General features: G+C 51.0%; 1 protein-coding gene and 1 long non-coding RNA gene across 16 annotated transcripts in view; one reads left to right on the top strand and one right to left on the bottom strand.

The window, feature by feature from the left end:
* LOC110074148 (uncharacterized) overlaps positions 1-4,103 on the bottom strand; it is a 39,181-nt gene extending 35,078 nt beyond the window's left edge. For 5 of the 15 annotated variants that reach the window (XR_013544098.1, XR_013544096.1, XR_013544101.1 and 2 more), the window contains exon 1: positions 976-1,279. This is a non-coding gene — a long non-coding RNA (uncharacterized LOC110074148). Of the gene's footprint in view, positions 1-975; positions 1,302-3,689 lie in introns of those variants that run through there. The other 10 variants (XR_013544095.1, XR_013544105.1, XR_013544097.1 and 7 more) reach the window with 4 other exon arrangements.
* A 5,492-nt stretch (positions 4,104-9,595) lies between these two features.
* On the top strand, positions 9,596-18,736 carry POU3F3 (POU class 3 homeobox 3). The gene has a single exon (XM_072994521.2). It carries the CDS (start codon positions 15,541-15,543, stop codon positions 16,888-16,890), a length of 1,350 nt encoding a protein of 449 aa, XP_072850622.2. The 5' UTR covers positions 9,596-15,540; the 3' UTR covers positions 16,891-18,736.
* The last annotated feature ends 270 nt before the right edge of the window (positions 18,737-19,006 follow it).

Raw genomic sequence — 19,006 nt, 5'->3', positions numbered from 1 at the left:
CTCTATGTAAATAAAGCAGCACCTTAAACATGAATATACTAATCCCATTTGCACTCAACTTGCTAAATACAAAATTAGATATACTTATTACTATATCCTTCCCCTCCCCCCGCTTTGATAACTTGCAGTTTGTATCTCAAATATATCGCTGCAAACAGGGATAAGATCTCTCATATATAACTGACAACTTGGGTAAGATCATTGTGCTACATGCCTGGAGGAATAATGCTTCAATAAAATTTCCGCAACTAAAGCAGCCAATTCTAAGACAACAGATCCTATATCCACTGTCAAATGTAATATAGATAGAGCCAGTTAAAAGTTGCAAAACATGTCTGAAAATGACAAAAAGTTGTGTTAACCAGTGCCCAGTAAGTTTGTGACAATTACATATAAGAACAGACATCTGTAAAAATTACCTGTGAATACTGTATGTATAAGCAAAAAAAGAATACATACCTTGGCACAGAATACTGTTAAAATTAGATATAGAATTATAAATCCATCTGTACATTGTTTCCCAAAGGCAGCACACAAGCAGAATGGCAATCTTAAATTTCTATGGTCTATGTCAGTAATGAAATATATTTGAAGGGGCACAACTAAGCCCTATTTTTCTGTTCTTTCACTGTTTTGTGAAGGAATACTTAAAATATATATATCATTCATTATACTCAGATCAGTTACACATATCTAGAGTAACCCTCCAATTCTTGTTTATAATGTCAAGAATTCATAAACATAATGCTTCTCCAATTTAGAGAATATGATTCAGTGCCAGAACCTGAAAAAGCAGTCAACAAAAGTTAAAAAATAAAAATGTAAAGATACACTTTATCGGCAATTCTACCATAATGTTACCCGCCAAAAAAAATCAGAACCCTTTCCTGTTATTAGTAATTATTAACATCTCACAAACAAAGCAAATAGGCAGAATTAATTAGAGAAAGGGGGGTGCTTCAAAAGAAAACTTACTGATCAGCCTAGGAAGTGAAGGATTTTCTTCCACAATGATACCAACCTTCTAAATGTTCCTGAGTTAACTGATCAGCCCTGTCAAGGGGAGACAAGTGAAGAAAGTCTCCTTGATATTGTTTGATCCTCGCAGCTGAGGGGGGGCGGCAGGGAAGGAGAAGGGGGAGTTGGGAGGGGCAGGGGGCAAACACCGCGATCAGTAATAGGAAAGGAACGCTTCCAGATTTCTCTCGGTCCCACTCACCACCATCCTCATCCTCTTTATCACAGCACATACTTGCAGGAGCACCCCCCACACCCCCTTTTCTTCCTCCCACCCACACCCACCCCTTATCCGCCGGCATCCCTCTGCCCTCCTCCTGGCTGGGAAGAAATCGAGGGGAAAGGACCCATCCTTCAGTCGGGGGTTACTACTGCGTGGCAGAGGCGGCCGCGAGCGGACCGACGCTGGCCGGCTCTGCGCCTTCCGCCTCCGCAGCGGTCGCGCTAAAACCCGGGAGGCCCCGCACCGCACAGCCTGGGCAACGGCGGGGCGGCTTCGGGCGCAAGCAAAGGCGGCAGCTGGATTTCTTGGCGCGGGGCAGCGGCTGAGGCTGGAGAGCCAGCGAGCGAACGAGCAAGCGAGCGCGGGCTCTCGAGCAGCGGCGGGCGGGCGGGCGGACAGCCAGTCAGTCAGTCAAGACTGTCCTTTGGCTAGCAAGCTGAAGGAAGAGGCGGCGGCGGCGGCGCTGGCGGCAACGTGTGTGTATGTGTGAGTGTGTGAGTGAGTGAGGAGGGGAGATATAGTGTACATTAATTCATTCCCTCTTCCCTCACCCCTTAAACACAGCTCCCCATTTGTAAATTGAGAGCGACTCCCCCCTCTATTCCCACCCACCCCGACAAGGAGCTGACCGCTCTTTGCCCCTTCCTGAGGTAATCATGCTGGTGGGGTGGGGGAAGACAGAGACACACACAGAGAGGAGGAGGAGGAGGCGGCGCGCCCGTGTGTGTGTCCACGGGCGCGCGCGCGCGCGCGCCGGAGAAGGAAGGTGGAGAACTGCGCTCTCGAAAGTAAACCAGCCCAAACGGGAGTCCCAGGTTGGCCAATTGGTTGCGTCGCCTTTGGGCGGGAGGAGGTGGGAAAGAGAGCGGGGGGGGTGGAGAGGGAGAGAGAGATGCGTCTGGAACACGGCACGGTGGAAAGGGCGCGGAAGGGGTGGCGGTGGAGGCGGGAGGGGGTCCCTCGGCGGGCGGGTCCTGAGACCAGCGGGCTCCCACCTACCCACCCCTTCGACGTGTTTCGCCGGGGCTAGGCTGCCTGCCGGTCTCCGAAAGTCCTCGCCCTCTTTTCGCTCCTTCCGGGCCGGCCCCCCCTCACCTCCTCTACCTCGGGCAGCCCAGAAGCCTCCAGCAAGGGTCAGGCGGAGCCCAGGAAAGCAATTAGAGGCGCATCTGCCGCTCTTGTTTGCCTTCCTGCCTTTCCGAGGAGGTCTGGGTAGCGCCAGCTCCCCCGCGTGCGCGGTATCCCTGCCGAGGGGGGGGGGCGGGGAGGCGGCCAGAAAGCGGAGGGCGCGTGCAAGGCAGGAGGCGAGGGGCGTCTTCTGCCCTGCCCTCTCTCCCGAGGCCTACCTTTGCGGGGGGGGGGGGAAGTGCTCTCCATAGGAAGACGCAGCCCGCCTCTATCCCGTCCCTCCGCTTCCCCCCCCCCCTTAATCCAGCTCCAGATTTTGAAGTTTACTTCCGCTTTCCTTTTAGCAGCGGACTAGCCTCTTGGAGCCCGCAGGAGTATTCCTCGTGCTTTGCCGTACCTTGCCGTTCACTTCTCCTCCCCACTCCCACCCCCCCCCTTGCTCCATGGGGAAAGAAGAAGGGCTGGAAGCAGCGATCTACAGAGGAGACGGCTGGCCTGTACGTCGACGGGGCAGTGGGCGCGGGGGGGGGGAGGGTGCGGAGGCGCGGGGGGGGGGAGCTGGCCTTTGGCCTTCTTTATATTCAAATACAGGCCTACAGCGCATCCCATTCTTCCCCATCTCCCTCCCCCCCGCAGCCGTACCATACAACTGGGAAATCCTGACTTCACCTCGGAAGGGGTACCGGATTATCCAGCCCCCTTCTACCCGAGGCTCAGAAAGAAACAAACATTCAGATAATTCTCTATGACAACAGTATTACATATATAGACAAGAGACTGCCTTTGGAAAAAGAATGCCTTGGCCGTGGCGTTTATCTTAAGCCTATGAACAGCAAAGCACAAGAGTTTCAGCTGAACGGGTGATGCAAGTTTTGAGGTCCTTAAAAAGAAAAAAGAGAGAATATATACAGGAGGAGCCGATTACTTTAAGGCTACATTCAGTTTGTCGGGGATCCAATTTTATTAGGATTTACTATAATTTGTGCTGTGCATCCCAGGGGAAATAATGCCTTGATTAATGTAATCCTGGGCTGGGATTCGCCACCAATGCCCTGCTCCCAGGAGATACCTCCTGTTTGACAAACAAAAGGGTGGGGGGGGGGAGAGAGAGAGAAACAAACCACAGAGCAGTAACTATTGCAATCTAAACTCACCTTTAAAAGCTGGCGGAGGCAGAGAGGGGAAATTCGTCTTATTCAACAGGATAGCATTTAAAAAAAAAAAAAGGCATACTTTGCGCGCCCATCAGCGCACCCAGGTGGCAACCCCAAGAATTGTGCCCCCCTTCCTTTGACATCTCTGGATTCTGTCCCTTCCCTACCTGGCATCTCTCTTGACGGTCGGTTTCTACCTCCTTTTTCCTCCCGACTGTGCGCTTCAGATGGGGCGGGGGTGGTGGTTGGTGGCTATGTTCCGAAGGCCACCTTTCAGATACTGTAAGTCTAAACTGGACTCTTCCAGAAACCCTCTGCTGCTGGTGGTGGTGTTGTGGCGGCCACGCCGGGAAAAGCTTGATACACATCGCTGGCCCTCCAGGAAGGTGACTCCAGTGGAAACTCAGGGCGTGGGGGGTGGGTGATCCAGTTTCTGGTAATAGCCGGGACACCAGTTAACCCCCTCTCGCACACAGAGCACATACACACACACAGTTTTCTCGGGGCTTCACCAGCTTTCAAGGATTACAAGAACTGCCCTGCTATTCCTTTCTAAACGAGATACAATCCAAGGATTGGGAGGGACTGGCAGGCAGCCCTAAAACAGCCTTAATGGACATCAAAAAGGCTAATCTTGTGGGCCAGTGGGGGCGGGGAGAAAGCCCAAAGTGACCTGAGAAACGCTGGCGTCCCCGCTATGGAAAACGCCTCTTCCTTTCTACGGAGAGCAACGAGGCCGAGTCAACGCGCCCTCGCTTGAAACGGGCCGCCTCCCTGCGCTTTGGCGGCCGCCCCCGCGGGGCCGAAAAGGCGGCTTCCGCGGGGCGGGACAACGACCTAAAACAGCACTTCGCTGTCCGCTTTAGCGCGGCCGTAACAACGCAAGAGAAAGAGCCCTGTCTCACACACCCGCAAGCACAAAGATAGGAAGACTCTCTGGCCGCGAAGTGGCCGCCGTGCTGAAAACAGTTCCCGGACAGCCGGGAGTGAAAAGAGTCGGAGGGGGCTTTGGGGGGGTCGGTGGTGGAGGAAACCGGTTGATGGGCGCCCGGGAGCGTGGTTTGAAGGGCCGCGTGTGCCTCTCCAGCAGATCTGGCCCATCGGCTGCGCCTCCTTGCGGGGTGCGTCACCACATTTTTCCTCTGGCTCCTCTTTATGCCATTTCTCTCTCTCTCTCGCACACACACACATTCCCTCCATTCCCTTTACAGCCAGTCTCCTTTTGGAGAACTTCGGCCAGCCATTCCAGCCCCGCGTGCGCCCTCGCGCCCGATGGAAGAAACATATTGGGTATAAAAGGAAGATGGGACTGTCCTAAGGGGGCGGGGGGGGGAGCCGGGGACAGAGGCCTGAGGAGGAGAGCCAGGGTTAAGGAATGGGTCTAGCGAAAGGCGTAGGCCTCAACCTCTCTCCTGGGAGAGAGAGAGAAGGCTCCTGCCACGTGCAAAAAGAAAAGTTAAAACACAATTCGCACGGTGTCGGCTTAGTACAGGGGGAACCGAGAGCGCATTCGCACCACTTCGTAGAGGCCTTGTATGTTTCGACTGCAAAAAAAAAAAAAAAAAAAAAAGGGAGGGGGGGAAATAGATAAATATATAAAGAAAGAAAAGAGCACCAGCCTTAAACTCTGGAACGTGAATGGCGAAGTTAGTTCCTCATCCTTAAACTGGAGACGGAGAAAAGCGTTTTTAGAACCGCTGGCTGAGAAAGCTACGTCGGAATCGCCGACTTTCTTTTTCGCTCGAAAACATACATCCACACCATTAGAATGTTTTTGGTGGTCATACTTGAGGAAAGCGGGAGCTGACAGACCAGAAGGAAGGAAGGAAGGAAGGAAAAGACAAAAGGGGAAAATAAAATGGAAGAACTGAGGTGGGGGAGGGGGTGTATAAGTCCTGGAGGAGTTGTTTGAATCGTGCAGTTTTCCAGGCTCTTTCCTCAAACCTTTTAAGCAGCCTTTTTAATGTGCATTTTTTTATCCCCTTTTTAGGCCAGGAAACGGAGGTGAGAGGAGACGCGACGATGGAGGATTACCTGACCACCCTGGGAGTGGATGGGTGTAGAAGAGCGCATAAAGGGAAACAGACCAGTCATCTTATGCTTTCGGCGGGCCAGAAAACAAGGGGACCCCCCCCCCCGCGCGCGCAAAAAAAATAAAAATATATCAACACCACTGCCACAAGAACAGCAGGAAAATTGCAACGGCTGGCTTCCCGGAAGGCGGACAAGCGGCGGTGGCCTGTGCGCGTTTGTGCGAAATTCCAAAAAAGAGCAGCCTTTAGCTTGACCTCCTGCAATCTGCACCGAGCGGCTCAGACAATAGACAAGTTCAAATGTCACATTAAAAAAAATCGAATAATACAAAGCAAGTCTGCTTAACTGCTCCCCGTCTGTTTATCGGTGTGCCAACGACCACCACAACCCCAAAAGGAGAGGAAAATCCTTTCATGGCTATTTTCTAGAAAACTGCTACCTTTTCAAAAAAGAAAGAAAGAAAGAAACGAGAGTCCCTAACTCCAATACGCAGTGAAAATGAATGTTGCTTTTTAACGTAGGGTAGATTACTGAGCTAGCAGGCAGGCACGCACCTCACACGTGTATCTCGAATATAAAAGGGTCGTAATCCCCCGATCCCAATTCGGTTATATTTCGTGGATACCTGAGCGACGATAAGAACCTCGTCGCCGAGTTACTTCGGGGGTTCACTTCCTTTATGAATTTGGGATGGCGGTGAATGATTCGTTTACCTCTGGGGAAAGAGCAAAGAAGGGCGCCTGCCGTTTCGCTCCCTTCAAAAGGCGAGACGGCGGGGTCCGTTTCTCTGCTGACTTCCAGGGCACTCTATGGGGGTTGAGGAGCGGCCCCCCTCTCCTCTCTTCCTCGCCGCCCTCCCCGAGTAATCGCATTCCCTGACCGTAGGAAGCGGGCATTTTTTTTTTAAAGGCAAACCCTTTCTTCCCTTCCAAACCACATTTGGGGCCTGCTCAGCTCCTTCTGCCTTCGTACTTCTAATTTATTACACGACCCGAAAGGCTTTTGTTCGCCTCGAGACAATAAACAATAAAGCTGAGCCTGGAGCCTTCACAATCAGATGTATGGATAAAAGGAGCAGGCCTGCCCCACTGTTGTTTCCTTAGGGTGCCTGATACTCTTTCAGTGCAACAAGGATATATTCTCTCTTCCACCCGCCTCCGGCTCTTATTTTTCTTATTTTCCGCAGTTCAGCTGCTCCCATCATGGTCTCCTAGCAGATCGCACAGACATCCTCGACTATGAAGAAGTGGCCATTAAGAACTTAGTGAGCTGTAAGTTCTTGTGCCGCTCACAAGCCGCGCGGGCAAGTCAAACGGAACTGCCACCATCCCTCCTCGCATCCTTGGTCTACGGGGGGGGGGGGGAATCACGCTCTTTTCGAATATTGCTAACATAACATGCCTTTCATGCAAAATTTGCTAACGCTCGTTAGAAACAAATATGCCGCTGTTCGCCTAGCCAGTGTTGCATGTAAGTTCATGGCGACTAAACACAATCATCAAGCTTGCCTACTCCTCATAGCAGCACCTCGGAATTTTTCCTTCCTCTATTTACGGCACAAAGGCATGCAGATAAGAAACACATCTTTTGTACTATTGTTCGAATCGTCTTGGCATTTAAAGCGTTAATGCAGAGAAGGGGGCTGTGTGTACCTACGCACGCACGCACGCGCGCACACATTAAATATGCATACACATATGTACACCTGTACGAAATAACTCCTGTCAGATTAACTTGTTGCTCATTTTTGCACGCCCGTTGGTTTTTACCTTCTGATGGGAGCAGGAGAAAATTAAAGCTTGTGAAGCTTGTGAAATTATGGGCGCTGCCCCTAAAATGTAGAGGCAAGTCTCACCGCCAGGCGAAAAAGTCTGAGGAGAAGATGCAGATCAAGAGCTAAGTTGGGGCAGGGGTCGAAGGAGGCGGGGGGGGGGGTGAAAACAAAGGGAGGAAGGCCAAGATCTTCCAGATACCAGGTATTGGAAACTGCTGCTCCTCTCCAAATTTGCATAAAGGAGGCCAGTAAATGAAATGTGAGGTGCTGGTAAATGATGATGTTGGGGAAGAAAATTGCGCTCTGGAAACATAGGCACAATAGGCTGGGGTATTGTCTCCGGTTCCATAGCCAGAGCCATCCGTGTGGAAACTGCGATTTGTGTAATTCACCCGAAGTATTTCTAATAAGTCAGTCCAAATTGGTTGAATTGTATTCGCTCGATATAAAGAAATAAGGGAGCGGGAGGGGGGAGAGAGAAAGAGGTTGAACTTCTCGCATAATGAGAGTAGGGCAACATCCCAAATTCTTTCGTTGCTCTGCAATCTGGGCTGGAGAAGTGGAATGTGAAAACTATTTCCAAAAAGTATCTCAGCCTTCCTTATGCTCCTCATGCTCTCCTCTTATGCAACTGGATGAGAGATGCAGGAAACACACAGTTAGTGGTCGAGGAAAGGATGGGTTGAACAAGCTATATATGCGCTGGAGGGTTGCTTGCAGGTTTGTGGCAAAGGGTAAATATTCCCTGCAAGAATTCCGTGCACTCCTTCAAGGCCTTTTGCAGGTGTCTTGACTGTAAGAAAGTCAACTCAAGACAGAAGTCAGACAGAGGTGCCGAGGTAAACAACAGGCCGTATCTGGTTGCCAGTGAAATCACACAAGCTTTTTGCTTAACCGTCTGCCTTCATGCAGGCCAGGGAGGGGAGAGCGGGGGGGGGGGGGGTTGAAAAGTGTTAGCAACTGGATGTTACGCTACACTCCAAACTCAAGGGCATTGTGTGGAAGTATTTCTGCCCATCCCGAGGCCGGCCTCGTTGTGTCCTGGACCCGGGTAGCCTCCTGCGGGACCTTTGCAAAAGGACAAAAGGACTCTCAGCACACCAAGAAACTAAAGGGTCACTTCTCATGCTCCCTTGATGTCTGTGGAAGAGATGTCGCACCCTCCCTCCGTCCCTCCCTCCCTCTTTCTCTCCCATCAGTTTTCAGCTTTTCTTTATTGTTCGTGTAATAATGCTGTTTTTTTAAAAAAAAAAAAATCCTGGACCTTCTTCAGAGCACCTACAATATTGGGGAGTCTTTCCCTGGCTTCAGAACAGCAACAAAAGGCTGGATAAAAGCGACCCCCAAGTGCTTTTGCTTGGCTCATCACTTCCAGTGGGGGGGGGGGTGTCTAAGAACTCGACCTGCCTGGCCCAAGGGGTCGCCTGCCTCACAGACACCCTCCCCGTCTGCTTTCACCGTCTTCCCTCTTTCCTCCTTAAGGTTCCCTTGATTTCGTTTATTCGGATGAAACTGAGATAACCATTTGCAGCGTGCCTCCAAATCACCACCTTCTAGCGGGTGACTGATGGCTCTGAGAAGTTTCCCACAAGTTTCCCATTACTGCTGCCTTTCTACGCTTCTCACTACTGCGAGGTTATGACAGCTCCACCTAAATTCTAGGTTTGGTATTTAGAAAAGAAATCCCCCCTTTGCTTCGCATTTGCCTTCTTCCCCCTCCCATCCCCAGCGACTAAGACAGATATACATACGCGGATACATACACATACAATATAAACGTACATACATACATAGAGAAAGTGGGCTATACTGTCCCCCTTTTCCTTTTCTCTCTGTGACTCTTAATTTTTGGAAGAGCACAACTGTTTTTGAATAAAAGTGCCTTTGAGTCCCCCGGCGGAGAGACGCGCGTCAGGGCGCCCCCTACCGGCCAGCCTCGGCGCTCTCCTCGAGTACTTCAAAAGTTTTGTTTTATTCAGCAAACCGTATCGTATAAAATTAACAACAACCAATAAAACTAGCGTATATGTTACGACTGTAAAAGTCCAAAACAAAATAAAGTTAGTTTTAGTGGAGCTCAAAAAATCTCTGGCTTTGGCTCCGTTCCTCTTTGGCTGGACCACGGCCCTTTTATCTAAAGCCCAATGCACAAACATATAGCTTAATGTGACTAGTGTTCTTCCTTTATTTCTTTCTCTATGGCAACCAATATGTTCCGCTCAGAAATGTTCCCCCATCAAGGAAACAAATGATCTTGAGCGAGCAGCTTTATACGGCATCTGTTCCAATGGAGCACACAGAGTTAACCCCAGTCAAAAGGGAAGCTGAGCGCGTCAACAAGAAAGGGGAAATGAGCGATTCTTCTCCACCCCCATCTGAAACCGACACCTCCCCACTTTTACAAGCCGTCTCATCGATTTGCTATCGGCATTTTTTTGCGCTACTTTTTTTTTTTATAAAAAAGTGGCACATTCGGGGCTTCTTGGGGGATGGGGGAGGGAGGAGAAAGAGAAAAGGACCCGGAGCTTAGAGTGGGGGGTGGGGAAAGAGATTTAAGGAGACTATAATAAATGAATTCTCTCGGCAAGAATAGGTCTGCATTTTGAAATCCCGATGAAGTTTTCTTAGAACACCCTCAGAGCTACCCATGTTTTCGCCTCTCCCCCCCCTTTCTTCTCCCGTTCGCAGTTTCATAACTGTTATTGTTATTTTAAAATAACTATAAATACATATATATATATATCAGATCTTTTTAAAAAAGTTTTCCCAGGTCGCTGGATGGAATTGGAGGCTGGAGAACTGGTCCTACGGAGGGAGTCCTTGGACGGAGTTCGGGATGGGTCTGGAAGAGGTCTGTTTCAAGGGTAAAGAGGCGACGTGAAGCCCCCTTCTTGCCAACGCTCCTGCTCTAGCCTCCACGGAGAATAACCACGAAGGGATGTCCTGGTTAGTTTTGATTGATTATACGCTTTCTGATGGACTTTCTCCACAGAGCCCTAGATGTTGTGCTTAACCGTCTGTTCCCTAGTTACAACATTAACCCTGTCGGGGCGCCGCTGCCCGCTTTCGTCCCCTCCTCCACCTCCCACCTCAAATCCCATCGCCCGGTTTCTTTTCCCTCCAGGTCACACAGCAGGTGCCCGAAGGCCTCTCTCCTCTTTGCCTCGCCTCCCATTTAGCAAAGATACAGCTGGTGTTTTAAAAACTGGCCTCGGCTGGGGCGGGGGGGGGGGGACCACAACCTTCCAGTCCTGAAGATCACTGGTAAACGGTAAACATTGCTAATCGCTAGCTCATCTTCCAGCCGACGCTCTTATATCGATCTCTCTTCTTCCCCCCCCCCCCGGCTCTCCTCCTCTCCACCCTCAAAGTGCCACACCAATGTCCTCGAAAAAACACAACACAGCCGCTGCCACCTAGCAATGATGCTGCTTCCCTGGGATGACTCAAAGTTAATCCTTCAGTAAGTTGTTTCAGAGAATTTGTGTCTCTTTTTAAAAGTCTCTCTGTCTGTGTACGTGTGTGTTTATATTCTTTTCAGAGTTTTCTACAGATGCCCAATATATGGCTGAAGTTACATACACACGCGCGCGCGCGCACCCACACGCCTTCAGAAGAGAACTGTGGAAAAACAACAAGAAGAAGAAGAATAGAAAATAAAACGTTCAGAAAGAGGAATGAGGAAAGATAAACGCACTTACCAAGAAAGGCGTTCCAGGATTTTAGAAAATTTGCATTGTAAGGGTTTTGCAATTGGTAAAAGTAGAGGAGAGGGGGTGGAAATTCGTGTTCTCCACTGCAGCGAAACGATCCAGGGTAAGATTTTTCTTTGCACTGACTCCACTAAGCCCAGCTCTCCACTAGTCTATTATTTTCACCAAAATATATGAAAATTTATGCAAATGAAAATCAGCACTAACTGTTCTCCCCCTGTTATACTTTAGATTTTTTTTCCCTCCCCCAGACAAAGCAATCACGTTCTACAGGAAAGCGGGATGTGTGGGGGGGGGGAGAATGAATTGGCGGGGGATTGGGGGAAGATTAAGTTTGCCATTTAAAATAAAATAAAATCATATAAAATCATATAAAGCATCAAACTGAGCTTAGTGGATTTATTTGTTTCAGGGATACGCTGCAGTTCAGGAGAGTGTTTTAAGCTTCTTTTTATCATTAATATTACTATTATTATTATTACTATTATTATTATTATTATTATTAGGAAAGTAGGTCTGCAGAGGCGCTATCACGTTTCATCAGGCCACCTGAGACGGCTTTTGAAAGCATGTACTGTGAAATTCATAGCAGTAATTTAGACAAAATCCTCACTGTATATTAATGAAAGACGGCCCCATGGCACCGTTCCTATCCTCTCCATTCAGTGTAAACAAAACCACGAGACTCACTCGGATTTTGAGCCTGATCCAAGCAAAATCGGCTGGAAAAGAAAACATGGGGGTCTGGCACGGACTATTCAAACGACTGCACCTGGAGAGCTGAGACGTGTTCAATGAAATCTGTGTTAGATCCCTCATCTCTCCCCCCCACCACCACCACCCCCGTGTGTCTCTGAGAGAAGGGAACCCCCGAGAAGATACACGAGAACAAAAAGAAGAAGAAACGTCCCTGTTTAGGGTTTAGTCGCCGTGGCGCTTCAGATGTCTACACCTCATGTGAATAGTTTTTCTAAACCTAACCTAAGATAGTATCTTGGACTCTACCGGCAGAAGCTGGACCGTGTCCTAAACAAATGCGACCAGCCTCTAGCTAATCTTCACATCACGGCAGCACCGCATACCTTCCTTGCCTAGCCGGGTTGTTTGTGTGTGTGTGTGCGTGTGTGTGTGTAAGAGAGAGAGCGTACGCGCGTGCGCGCGCGCAGGGCAGACTCGGCACACTGAATTCACCTAAGCTGGGTGTGCTTCGGTGGTGAAATTAGGAGCAGGAAGGAGGGATCGATGGTGTTATGTGGCACATCTTAATGTAAACACGCCGATGGTGTTTTTTTTTTTTTTTTTTTTTTTTTTACCGAGAAGAGAGAGAGAAAGAGAGACCCACGCGCGCTTCGCCGCACTCCTAAATGTGAAGGGACACACGTTTCTGGAATGGCCACGAGAGGCTTGCGTGCACCACACACCCACACGAACACACAACCATCATTAGCCAAGCTATGTTCCTTGAATGTCCGAACGGTGTTGCTGCTCTGGAAATCCCCGGGGACTGTTCAATTTGCCCTTGTTTTGGTTGCCACTTTCTCTTTTTTCTTGGTTCACTGAGGTTGCCTCTGTGCTGCGTTTCCGCTTGGTCGCATCGGTCTCTTCGCGGCCCCCCCCTCGTCTCTCTCTCTCTCTCTCTCTCTCCCCCCCCCCCCTCGCTGGCTCGCTCTCTCCCGCCCACCTTAACTCTTTCAGCTGGACTAGCAATTTAAAAAACCCTTTTCATGCAGCCAGATCTATAGCCTGCAAAATGACATTACTGTATATAGCATAGGTATTTTAAAAACAAAAACACAGCACAACTCCTTGTAGAAAGGAGAGTCTTTTGGCGGTTTTGAAAGGCATTTCGTTGCCTGGAACGGGAGGGGGGTTGAAATGAAAAGCATCGTGAATTATCATAATTTAAAATAAGCACATGCGTAAAGGAAGCCTCCTCTATCTTTCTTCTAAAAGGTAAGTTATGGTTTTGTTTACGAGGCCTCGGAGAGTTCCCAAACGAGGAGAGTGGAGGAGGCGAGAGAGAGAGAGAGAGAGAGAGAGAAGAGAGAGCGCACGCACGCGCGCAGACACACACACACAACTGCATTGTATTTTCCACAAGATGCAGAATAAACGAGGCAGGAAAACAAAGAAATGCGGGGCCGTGTGGTCCGCGAGGAAGCTTGGCGTGCCGACCTCTGTCCGATGCGAGCTTTTCACAGGGAACTGTAATAGACTCGGAAGGCTTCGCCGAATAACACCTTTGTGCGTTTGACGGCGAAGACGCACAGAAGAAAAAGCAAACTTCGAAAGATACCTGGAGAGAGAGCGCTCTTTGTTGTTGTTGATGATGATGGTGGTGGTGGTGGTGTTATCATTGTTGTTGTTTTCCTTTTAGGTATGGGCTGGGGATGTGAATGGAGGCAGGCAGACTCTGTGCCACCGCTATCTATGGAATTACGCGCCCGTAAGAGGAATCGTACGCACGCAAGTAAAATAAGTGGAATATTATATGGTGGGTTGTCCTCTCCCCAGCACCCCCTCCCGCTTTCCCTCGTGCCCCTCTGCCGCCTCCCCTCTGGTGAGCTCGGTGCCCGGAGAACTCAGATTTATTCGCTGGGCTTTAAGAGTTAAGATGTTGCGCGCGCGGGGGGGGGAATAGAGAGCGAGCGAGGGAGCGAGCGAGAGAGAGAGAGAGAAGGAGGAAGGGATAGAGAAACCAAAGGAGGGGAGATGGGGGGGGTAGGGCAGTTTTCCAGCATCCACGACACTTTGCCTAAATTAAAAAGCAACCAATCGGAACGGCCGGAAGGGGGGCCTGGCGTCCTGAGCCAGTCATTGCGGGCCTGCCAATCACTCAGCGGGTAGCCAATCAGCAGGGGCCCTTGCGCTCGACTTCCTTGTATTTGGGAAAGTGTGGTGGTGGTGCGCGCGTTCTCGGCGGAGGGTAAACATTCGACAGTCCCCGCTCTGTGAGGGAGGGACAGAGAGCGAACTGTCAGAGGGAGAGAAAGGGAAAGCGAGGAGGGGGAGGAGAGGAGGCGGCGGCGGCGGCGGCGGCGAGGGAAGGGAAGGGCAGAGCGGAGCGGAGCTGCTGTACTCCAGCATCACCAGAGCACGCTTTGCAAGCCTGGCAGCCAACTTCCCCGCTGGAGTTAGTGGCTCAAGGATACCATCGATGCGCGCACACACCATCACGCCGCTCTCCACCGAGGCAATTCCACCACCTCCTCCTCCCTCCGACAGCGGCTGGAGCTTCTTCGGCTTTCCTTCCACTGCTCGCCTCCTTTTTTCCCCTCCACCTCTTTCTCTTCTTCACCTAGCGTGATCCGAAATTTTGAACTTTTCTTAGAGGGACAAGAAGAAGGGATTTAAAAAAAAAATTGAAAAAAAACTTACTTTCTTTTATCATGTGAAAAGAAGACTCGGGAACTAAGCAGACGGAAAGGAGGGTGAGGAGAAGGAAAACAAGAAACCAAACTCCCGCAGCAGCAGCGGCAGGAACGGCAACACCATCATCAACAACAACAACAACAACAAAAATGTCTCCTCTGGACTCTCGCAAGACGGATGCCAAAGGACTCTTGTTTCCAAGGGACCCGGGCGCTTCGACCGGACGCCAACTTTGAGCAATGCCCCGTCTTCAGCTTCGCCTTCTCCGCCAGCATCGCCAGAAGTTTTCTTAGGACATAAACAGAACTTGTGCGCTCGGAGGAGGAGGGGGGGGCAAAGAAAGGGGGCGACCGGAGAGATCAAGGAAGCGGAGCCGCGACAGCGAGCGAGCGAGCGAGCGGGAGAAGGAGCGAGGCGCTGTGCGCGCGCGCCCTGGGTGCGTGAGGGCCGGAAGAAAGGAGCCCACCCGCGCTCATTATTAGCGCGATACAAAGCCTTACGGAGTGAGGAGGGGGGGCCGAGAGAGAGAGAGAGGAAGAGAGTTTCTCAGCGGAGGGGTGAAGGGGGAAAAAACAACAACAACAGCCCGCAACCGCCCTCCAACCGCCTCACCCGCGGCAGCCCAGAAACTGAGGGGGACCTCGGCGCCTGACTGAGTGAAGGGAAGCCAAAAGGGGAGTTGTTGTGAGGCGACCTCTTCCCCCCCCCCCGCCGCCTCCTTTCCCGCTCTTTTTTTCTTCGTCTCCCTCCATATACAGCCGACAGATATCTCTATATTTCTCTTCTCCCCCCCCCCCCCGGTAATGTGTTTGTTGTCGCCGAGGCATCTCTGAACAGGTGACCTGCAAGAAAGCCCGGCCTAAGGGGCGAAACGCCGGCTTTCCCGCCGAGGAGGAGGAGGAGGACCGCGAAACGCCTGCTGCCCAAGAGGGCGCGCTCGGGAGAGCTTCGCCTGCGTGCCGGCCGGCCGGCCTGTCGGTCGGTCGAGCGGGCGGGCGGCCGAGCGAGCCAGCGAGGATTCTCCTCACCCACTACTTGGCGGCGGAGGCTGGAGTGCGAAGTGGAGGGGAGGCAAGGCCAGCGGCGGCGGCGGCGGCGGCAGCAGCAGCAGCAGCAGCAGCAGCGATGGCTACGGCGGCGTCTAATCCCTACCTGCCCAGCAACAGCATCCTGTCGGCGGGCTCCATCGTCCACTCGGACTCGGGCGGGGGGATGCAGCCGGGCAGCGTGGCCGTCACCTCCGTGTCCGGCGGCGGCTACCGGGGCGACCCGTCTTCGGTGAAGATGGTTCAGAGTGACTTCATGCAGGGCGCCATGGCGGCCAGCAACGGCGGCCATATGCTGAGCCATGCCCACCAGTGGGTGACAGCCCTGCCCCACGCCGCCGCCGCTGCCGCCGCCGCCGCCGCCGCTGCCGTGGAAGCCGGCTCGCCCTGGTCCAGCAGCCCCGTGGGCATGACGGGCAGCCCGCAGCAACAGCAGCAGCAGCAGCAACAGCAGCAGCAACAACAGCAGCAGCAGCAGCAGCCCGACGTGAAGGGAGGCAGCGGGCGGGACGACCTGCACTCGGGCGCGGCGCTGCACCACAGGCCCCCGCCGCCGCACCTGGGCCCGCCGCACCAGAGCCACTGGGGGGCCACCACCGCCGCCCACCTGCCTTCCATGGCCAGCCAGCAGCAGCAGCAGTCGCTCATCTACTCGCAGCCCGGCGGCTTCACGGTCAACGGCATGCTGAGCCCCCCGCCCGGCAGCCAGAGCCTGGTCCACCCGGGCTTGGTGAGGGGCGACACGCCGGAGCTGGGCGACCACCCGGGCCATCATCACCACCACCATCACCACCCGCACCCGCACCCGCACCACGGAGGCGGCGGCGGCGGCGGCGGGCTCAACAGCCACGACCCGCACTCGGACGAGGACACGCCGACTTCCGACGACCTGGAGCAATTCGCCAAGCAGTTCAAGCAGCGCCGGATCAAGCTGGGCTTCACGCAGGCCGACGTGGGCTTGGCCCTGGGCACTTTGTACGGCAACGTGTTCTCGCAGACCACCATCTGCCGGTTCGAGGCTCTGCAGCTGAGCTTCAAGAACATGTGCAAGCTCAAGCCCCTGTTGAACAAATGGCTGGAGGAAGCCGACTCTTCCACGGGCAGCCCCACCAGCATCGACAAGATCGCGGCGCAAGGCAGGAAGAGGAAGAAGCGGACCTCCATCGAGGTGAGTGTCAAGGGGGCCTTGGAAAGCCACTTTCTGAAATGCCCCAAGCCCTCCGCCCAGGAGATTACGAACCTAGCGGACAGCCTGCAGCTGGAAAAAGAGGTGGTCAGGGTTTGGTTTTGCAATCGGAGGCAGAAAGAGAAACGGATGACCCCCCCGGGAATCCAGCAGCAGACACCCGACGATGTCTACTCCCAGGTCGGCAACGTGAACTCCGACACGCCGCCCCCACACCACGGACTCCAGACGAGCGTGCAGTGAGCAGGCAGGCAGGCAGGCATCGTCGCGAAAGTGAGAGGGATTCTTGAGGCGAAGAAGGGACAGGAAGAGAGGGTGAGGCAGAAAGAGCGAAGGGGAAAAGGAGGGAGAAAGCGGGGGGAGAGAAGCGAGTAAAGCAGCGGTGGGCACAGGGGGTTGAGGGAGGGATGGGGAATACACAGACCATAACATAAAACGCACACACTTGCAGTCCAAACACAAACTCGCAGGCTTTCTTTCCCTTTTTTTGAAAAAAAAATATGTGTCTGGACAACTGGGAGTTGGCCATCCGGACGACTAAAATTCTACCTTGCAGAGCATTGTTGAAACCCAAAGACATCCTTTCCTTAACAGCCTAAGAACAATAACAAAAAAAACCCCTAAATTATGCCCTGCTATTGTTGCTGCAGTGAGAGCGCCTACTTCTACACTGTGCGCTGGCTTTCCCTCCCTCCCCCTCTCTCTTTCTCTCTCTGTGTGTCTTTGGTCCATCCTCATTCCCTAGCTTCACGCCTTCCACCACCACCCCCCATGCGCGCGCGCGCACACACACACACACACAAACACACACACACACACATACACACACACACACACGTCCTTTTAAAGGACTGCTTTATAAGATTTCATCGAAAGGAACTTTCTGTCTAACTGTCTTAGCTCCACACATGTAGGCACACGCAGGCTTTTCTCCTCCTCCTCCTCCTTCTAATCGTAAGGTCCAAGAGGGAAGGAGGAAGGTGAGGGGCAAAATCTCCCTGGATGATACTCATTGTATTCTAGAACAATGTAGTTTTTCCTTGACCAAACTGCATTATTTCGATAATGCCAAGACAGGAGCCCCTTTTAAAAGAATAAGAAAAATAATAATCTGCATAATGGAGAGGGTCACCTTCTCTACGTAGGGGAGAGAGAAAGAAAATAAGGCAGGCATCTCTTTAAAAAAAAGTCAAGCTGGTTGGATAGGAAAGCAAAATTATATGCGAGGAGAAAAAAGAAAGAGGGAGGAGGGGATAAAGAAAGGGGGAAAGATGAAAGAAACAACGAAAGAAAGACTCGCAAATTGAAAACTCACCCTGAAAAGAAAGAGGGTAGAGGGAGGGACTCCTACCAGCGAGGGAGAGTGGAAAAAAGTAAAGCTAGGTTGCTGGTCCTTAAAAGTTGGAGCTCTGTAGAAGGATTTTGCACGAAACAGCGACATAAAGGGAATAATTCAGGGCTGTCCAAGTTTATGCTTCTGATGGCTGCCAATCATCCTGGAAGATTAATTTTTTAAAAAAAGTTCACTGCTAATATTTTTTTTTGAATTGGTATTTTTTATTTTTTATTTCTGGACTAATTCAGATAAAGGGATTTTTAAAAGGACGGGGCATCTGCAGCTGCACTTATCTGAACTTCTCTCTCCTAAAATCCGTTGCCAACTTGATTGAATGGGTGCTGTGGATGTGATTATATAATACTGCCATTTCCTCGCAGTGTTTTTGGTAGGTTTTAATAAACAGACTTTTCAACAAACAAACAAAAAGAAAAAAAGACGGCAATAGAGAAATGTTTAGATCCGTTGTTGATCTAAAAAAAAAATTTGCTTTATATTTTCATTAAATGACTTCTTTTAATATTTTATTCAGAATACCTATGAACTGCTGCAAAAACGGTAATTTATTTTTCCCCCAGATCTTGTATTACGTGTTTTTTTCAAATGAGCACAAATTTAAAAAATGAAATGAAAAAAAATACGGACAGCTATTAGGTAATAAGGGTATCTTTTGATGTGATAATTTGATTGTAATTTAATTTGAGTAGTGATTCCGTAAGAGCTGACTGAGAAAATAAATTTGTTAGAATGAAATAGTCTTCGTCTGATGACTAAAAAAATGTGTTGAATAAGTTTTCTTAACAATATCCTGAAAATCTTCTCATGGGAAGAATCAAAAACAGAACCAACCTGTCCCCTCTACCATATTTATGGTGTTTTTATGGGAAGGGGTCCCCGTCATCATTATTGGTCAGGTTAGCCTTTAAGAAGTAGGTTAGCGCCTTAGAAATCCATATGTACTTCCACAACATTTGTAGATCTGACTGTGTGTAATGGGATGATAAAGCAGGACTTTAGAACAGA

Source organism: Pogona vitticeps, chromosome 3 (assembly GCF_051106095.1).
Source record: "Pogona vitticeps strain Pit_001003342236 chromosome 3, PviZW2.1, whole genome shotgun sequence".
Lineage (NCBI taxonomy): Eukaryota > Metazoa > Chordata > Lepidosauria > Squamata > Agamidae > Pogona > Pogona vitticeps.
Note: the sequence above shows the minus strand (reverse complement) of the source record. Positions and strands in the feature narration are given on the sequence as shown.

Coding starts and splice junctions, on each gene's coding strand:
- POU3F3 (XM_072994521.2), top strand. CDS start 15,541: ATGGCTACGGCGGCGTCTAATCCCTACCTGCCCAGCAACAGCATCCTG.